General features: G+C 43.9%; 1 protein-coding gene across 1 annotated transcript in view; it reads left to right on the top strand.

The window, feature by feature from the left end:
- Positions 1–656: 656 nt before the first annotated feature.
- GK5 (glycerol kinase 5) overlaps positions 657–6,833 on the top strand; it is a 59,882-nt gene continuing 53,705 nt past the window's right edge. Inside the window, exon 1 of the mRNA XM_044669454.1 lies at positions 657–869. Within this exon, the coding sequence (XP_044525389.1) occupies positions 657–869 (213 nt within the window). The remainder of the gene's footprint in view (positions 870–6,833) is intronic.

Genomic DNA, 6,833 nt, shown 5'->3' with positions numbered 1-6,833 from the left:
CCTTAGGAGGCAACTTGGGAGGGAGGTGGGGGAGGAGTAAATACACGATAAATGTAATGGTGATTAGGTAAGCAGGTGCGGTAGAGCTGGACCTGGAGTCCGGCAATGCTGAATTCAAACGCCTCCTCGCATCTTTTCCCAGCTCCCAGAAACAGGGCGAGTCACTTTCTCTCGGCCTGCCTTAGTTTCCTCAGCTGTAAAATGAGGATACTTCTAGCAACGACCTCTCAGGGTCGTTGCGAGGCTCTAAGGAGATCTTATCACTTGACGCTTAATCAATATTTGTTCTCCTAATTGTGGCAAGGCTGGCAGGTGGTTACTACCTAGGAGTACCTCTGCCTTCCCGGGTCCGACTCCGTGGCCTGAGTGGAGGCCAACCCGGGCACTCCCTAGCGGCTCAGAGAGATGGGACGAGGCGGGGTGGGGCCGGCGAGGACGCTCCGAGCCCGACGTGGGCCCCGCCCCCTCAGCTTCATTGGCCGATGAGCCGTAACGTCACGGCCCGCCGGGCCTCCGGTCAGCCCCGCCCCCTCCCGCCTCCGGCGCTAGGCGAAGGCCGGCTGCAGCTGCAGCGGCGGCTGTGCAGGCGGCAGTTGGGAGCGGTTAGCTGCTGAGCCGAGGGGCACCGCGGCCGTAGTGGTGGTTCCAGCTCTGCGATGTCGGTGCCTCCTCCCGCCGCCGAAACTGAGGCTGAGGCCGAACCCGGGGATAGGGCCGGTGGGAAGCCAGAGGAGGCGGGGGCTCATCCAAGCCAGGGCCCGGGGCCGCCGGACTCGGGCTATGTGCTGGGTTTGGACGTGGGCAGCTCCGTGATCCGCGGCCACGTCTATGACCGGGCCGCTCGGGTCCTCGGCTCCAGTAGCCACGAGGTGACCAGGGCCCCGCGGGCTGGGCGGGCGAGAGGGCTCCCGGAGCGGGGCGGGGCGGAGCACGCGGCCCCGCCTGCCTGCCGGCCGGGGCTGTATGGTGCTGCGCTTGGCGGGGGGCCGGGAGGGGGCGGGGCGCAGGAGCACCCCAGTGGCCGGCCTGGACTTCTGACAGGTGGGGAAATTGTGGTCCGGAGAGGTGGGGAAGAAACCTCAGTTGCTGTGCCGACCCACCCTCTCGTTCTTACAGATGGGGAAACTGTAAGCCCCGGGAAGTTGGGAAGAGACCTCAGAAGCTGTGTAGACCCACCCCCATTTTCTTACAGGTGGAGAAACTGAGGCTTGGGGAGGTAGTGAATAGCCAGCCAGACTAATAGTATCCTAGACCTGGAGGTGGAAGGGACCTCAGGAGCTGTGCAGACCCACCCTTTCATTCTTACAGATGGGTAAACTGAGACCCAGGGAGTAGTGAAGGGGCCAGCCCAATGTCACATTGATAGGATCCTAGATCTGGAGCAGACCTCAGAGGCTGTGCAAACCCATCCCCTCATTTTTTATTGTTTTTTTTTTTTGTTTGTTTTTTTTGGTAACAGATGAGAGAGCTGAGGCCCATCATAGTTAAATGACAGCATTTGAACTTAGGTTCTCCAGGGTTCTTTCCACTGGCTGTCCCTGTTGATTTTCTGGCCTCTCTTTGGATATTTGGAGGCTTTATTTTTTTCCAAGTGTCTCTGGGAGGAGAAAGTTTTTTTGGGAGTGGAGTATTTTCTCCAGGGCAATACAGCTGTATACAGTGGGCTATGTGATATGTGTAAACACAGTTCCAGCCTGGTTCCTGCACTTGTTTTGTTTCAACTGGAAGAATGGTCTATTCAAGGGGCATAAGTCAGAGTCCGCCTGCTTGACTTTCTTCCCCATCCCCTGAGTGAGTATTGACCCAGACCCAGTTCTCATCAGGAGCCTGGGCTCCCAGCTGCATTGCCCTGCCAGCCCTCCAAAACAGCTTCTTAGTGTGTTTCTATGATTTCAGATTTTGGTGGCATTTCTATTTCTTAAGTCCTAGTATCTGCTGCCTTTTTTTTTTTTTTTTTTTTTTTTTTTTTTTTTAAGTTTTAAGGATGCCTTTTTTAAAGCATTGTTGTCATCTTTCAGTGCCTCTTCCAGCAGAGAACCCTTTGGGCAGGCATAGAATGTGAACTTCTCAAGCAGTCCTGTGTTTGATATCTGTAGCTGTTAGAAGTTTCTACCAAAACCCAACACAGGTGATAGTTATGTATCTCTTATGATTTCACCTTTCTTTGTAGCCAGTAAGGAGTCTCCTTTATTATTTGGTTTGTGACTCCATTTCAGTTTTTGAATTTTCAGGATTCCTGAGTCTTTGTTTTGCATAATTAATAAGTAGTAAGTGAATGACTAAATACTCCACTGTAGAGGCAGCATGCCAAGATGGTATTTATTTGATAAATTGCTTTTGTATTTACTTTTATTCCCAAGACTATTTTAGTGTTCTTTTAAATATTTCATTGCTTCTTGATGCTATTAAATGCTTTTTGAGAATTTAAATAAATACTTATTTCTTTATACATGACAAAAAGCTCTAAGGATCAGTTAAGTAAGACTTTAGCTAGGTGTCTCATGACCTACCTCCAGAGGCATTTCAATTTAATATTTATATCAAATTAAATTCATAGAAATCCCTTGAAACTGTCCTTGTCTAGGGTTCCTGGATTTTAAAGACTCCCCAATCAAGTTCCCACATTCCCATAGTGTCTCATCATCAAAACTTTTTCATTTAGAAATATTATCAAGAATTTGATTGGGGGTGCAGATTATTTGAAAAGCAAATAACACCTTAGTATGAAAATAGTTTTGATTTCTCAAATACACTGAAAGGGAGGGACAGCTGGGTAGTTCAGTGGATTGAGAGTCAGGTCTAGGGATGGGAGGTCCTAGGTTCAAATATGACCTCAGACACTGCCTAGCTGTGTGACCCTGGGCAAATCACTTACCCTCATTGCCTACCTCTTACCACCCTTCTGCCTTTGAACATATACACAGTATTGATTCTAAGATGGAAGATAAGAGCTTAAAAAAAAAGAATTTGATTTTGCAGTACAAGTTTTATTGATTCTCTTGTCAAAAATTTTTTTCTTGTGGGCAGCTGGGTAGCTCAGTGGATTTAGAGTCAGACCTAGAGATGGAAGGTCCTGGGTTTATATGTGACCTCAGACACTTCCCAGCTGTGTGACCCTGGGCAAGTCACAACCCCCATTGCCTAGCCCTTACTACTCTTCTGCCTTAGAACCAATACATAGTATTGGTTCTAAGATGGAAGGTATGGGTTTAAAAAAATTTTTTTTCTTATTACTTTAGTGTAATATCTAAATTTGGTTTCAGAATTCATTCTGGTAAATATTACCTTAGTAATAAATGCCTTAGCATGGCAAAGGTGAAAGTTTACTCATTCCTCATATAATCCAATATATAATCATAATCCATTAAGCCTTTGGGTAATTGTATAAGTAGAGAAAAAAACCATTTCATTTTATGAGATCAAGTAAAACTGCTTCATTGAAAATTGCTTTGTAATTGATGTTATGGGACAAGTATCTGGAATCACTTAACTAAGCAGGTTTCTTAGCATTGGAGTTCTCTACCTTTTTTCCCCTTCCCTATGGAAGAACAAGTTAGAATAGGCTGTTGATTACTGTTCTATTTCCTGTTTGATCCTGGGGTAAAGGGTGGGGGGAGAGGAAAGGGCAGTTAGTTCCTACAGAAAAATACCTCCTGGGTCTCTAACTTCGCCTGATGGACATGAGTTCTAGAGATCATTTTAGACAAGAATAGACCACTAATGGTGGTGGCCATATTTGGGAAAGCAACTCCAAACAAATGGCCCCCTGCTCCAGTGCCTGGCACTAATAAATGCTTACTGATTGCATGCTCAGTACTATTCATTCGTACTCTCATCTCCATATGTGAAGGAGCCTGATCCCCTTCATTCTTCCTCCCATTCCATTAGAATTGAAGCTCCTTGAGGGTGTCTTTGTGTCCCTGGCTCATGTCTTCCACAGTGACTCATAATAAATACTTGTTGGAAAAATTGTCTACTTGAATGCAATGAAGCCATATGAAAGATTCAGACAGGGAATTGTCAGTCACTGATTATAGAACGTGTGTGCATGTATATACACAGGAGCTCCCAGATTTATTCCCATTTCTCCTCCTTTGGCTATTCAATTCATCACACATTTTAAAAAAAAAAAGGTTTTTTTAACCCCTTACCTTCCATCTTAGAATCAATACAATGTATTGGTTCCAAGGTAGAAGAGTGTTAAGGGCTAGGCATTGGGGGTTAAGTGACTTGCACAGGGTCACCCAGCTAGGAAGTGTCTGAGGCCAGATTTAAACCCAGGACCTCCCATCAGTAGACCTGACTCTCAATCCACTGAGCTACCCAGCTGCCCCCTCATCACACATTTATCTAGTTTCTGTTGTGTGCCCAACACTGTGCTAGGCATCAGAGGTACAAAGTCTAAAGAAAACAGCCCCTGCCATCAAAGAGCTTACAGTTAATTGATGGGCATGTATGTACAGAGGTAAATACAAACTATATGAAGAAATGGGAGAGGGAGCCACAGGCTTTCTAGTAAGGGCAGTTTGTTAACAATAGAATAGGGTTCTAGAGGATACCATGAAAGACTGGGGAATAGTGGGATAGGAATTAGGGCTGACATCTAGATAGGTGTATGAGGGAGTAGGGAGTTGTGGCCTGGGAAGGGAGCATTGGTCAAGTCATTTTACAGCTTGGAATTAAAGGGATTCAGAGTGCAGTTATAGAGCAGTAGGCAGTCATCCCCTCAAAAAGCAAAGGGAATGATATCAATCCCTAAGAAAGAAAAGGGTGAAATTACTTTGGCAAGTCTTTGGTTTGACTGTATCTCCATTTTAGGAGAAAAGTTAAGAAAATTATTTTCCAAATGTGGAGAAATGGGCTTTGCTGTTATAAGCGCAGATTTTGCTAGATCTTTAAGAGTAGAAATAACTTCTGTATCTAAAAGCTGATGATTTCAGTTAACAACATGGTAAGTAATTGTGGAGAACACAAAAGAGGAGGGACAAATTCTGTCAATGTTAGGGTATGAAAAAGGGTTAAATTAAAAGCACACCAAGAAACATATGATTTCTCATTGTCTGGGTTTGGGAGAAAGAACAGTTCCTTCTGACCCAATTTAGATGCTTCTCTCCTAATTTGATTTTTATCTACTGGCTCTTTCCCATCTCTTTTATTGATGTTAAGTATGGCCTCCAGGAACTGCCTTGGAGAAGGTCCAGTCAGGGGCAAGGTAAAAACACTGCCACAAACCTTTCTTTTGAAGTTATGCCATGCTCTTAACTTTATGAGGAGATCTCAGAACAGTGAACCCAAACTTCAGCCAGCTTCCTGAGCCAGAAAATCTGAGAAAGAACCCTCAGTGCCTTCTAACTACTTTGTATCAGTCAATCAACATGTGCCCAGGCTGGGGATAGAAGTACTAAAAAGTATCATGAAGTGATCCTAACTTACAAGGAGCTTCCATTCTAATGAGAAAGACAAACAAGGACGTCTACAAATACACAAAGCTCAAAGGTTAATAATAAGTACATTCACAAACTTACCCAGTAATTAGATATAAGCAATAACACAAGCCATTGGGGAAGTCTGCAAAGACTTCCTACAGAGATGGTGACCACTCTGCTTTTTTTTAACCCTTACCTTCTGTCTTAGAATCAATTCTATGATTTTTTTTTCTCTTCTTCTATCAAACAGTTTATTTTTAAAATGAAAAGCTCACATAGAATAGCTATAGTAGGATAAAATGTTGACAGTAGGAAAGTTTTTGGTGCAAATACCTTCATTGCAAAATTTTTCCAAATCAGTATTTGGTCAGCATGGCCAAACATGTCCCTTAAAAGTGACCAAGGTTGACCCTTACTGTGGAAAGCCAATAAGAGAAACAGAGTCTCAAATAGATAAAAATGTGAGACTCATCTTTTGACCTCTTTTGTGATCCACACCTTTTCTTGTTGAAAAGTATTGTGGCCTTAATGAAAAGCTTTAAGCTCCTAGCAAACCAGCAATACAACTGTTTTTGTTTCAAAAGTAGTTTACACAGTCAAGGTCATAAATTCCTCCAGTGGGGGCTATTTGCCCCTTAGAAAATATTCCCCGACTTGGCTTTCTGATAAGAACCCAGTCAAAATTCAGTCTTGGCCTTGTTCTATTTGGAAGCCATTGAGAATCTTTGTGTTTTGATATGACATAATTTGTAACTTATGGACAAGTGTGAAGTTTTAGAGGGGTTCTTTTGTGTGAAGTTAGTCTTGAAGTATATATAATAAACTCCATGCTGCCAGAGAGAGAGCTGGAAGCATGAGCTAAAACTCAACTAAGCCGTCCTTATCAGATTATCAGAGATGATAAATAGATTTCAACACCTTACTACTTGAAGGAAATGTATATCATACAACTTTATGAACACTAACTTAAGCACTAGCATATATTTAGTGAGTATAGGTTCCAAGGCATACCAGTAAGGGATAGGCAATGGAGGTGCAATGGAGGTGAAGTGACTTGTCCAGGGTCACACAGCTAGGAAGTGTCTGAGACCATATTTGAACCCTGGACCTCCTGTCTCTAGGTCTGGTTGGGTCTCAATTCATTGAGCCACCTAACTGTCTGCCCTTCTTCCCTCCTCTCCCTTATTCCCCTTCTTAAAGAAAGAAACCTTGGGGCCGAGAGAAGAAAGGTGAAGGAGTTGGCTGGAGAAAGGAAATCAGAATGTTGTGAGTTAGGAACAGAGAAAAGGCTGTTTTAGCTTCTTCACCAAGTGTTAGAAAGGGACACTGATCCCAGATTGTGCAGGGCTTTAAAAGATAAAGAAGTTTATCATTTATCCTAGAGATAACAGGAATCTACTGGAGTTC

This window comes from Gracilinanus agilis, chromosome 3 (assembly GCF_016433145.1).
Source record: "Gracilinanus agilis isolate LMUSP501 chromosome 3, AgileGrace, whole genome shotgun sequence".
Lineage (NCBI taxonomy): Eukaryota > Metazoa > Chordata > Mammalia > Didelphimorphia > Didelphidae > Gracilinanus > Gracilinanus agilis.
This window is presented reverse-complemented; position numbering and strand designations above follow the sequence as displayed.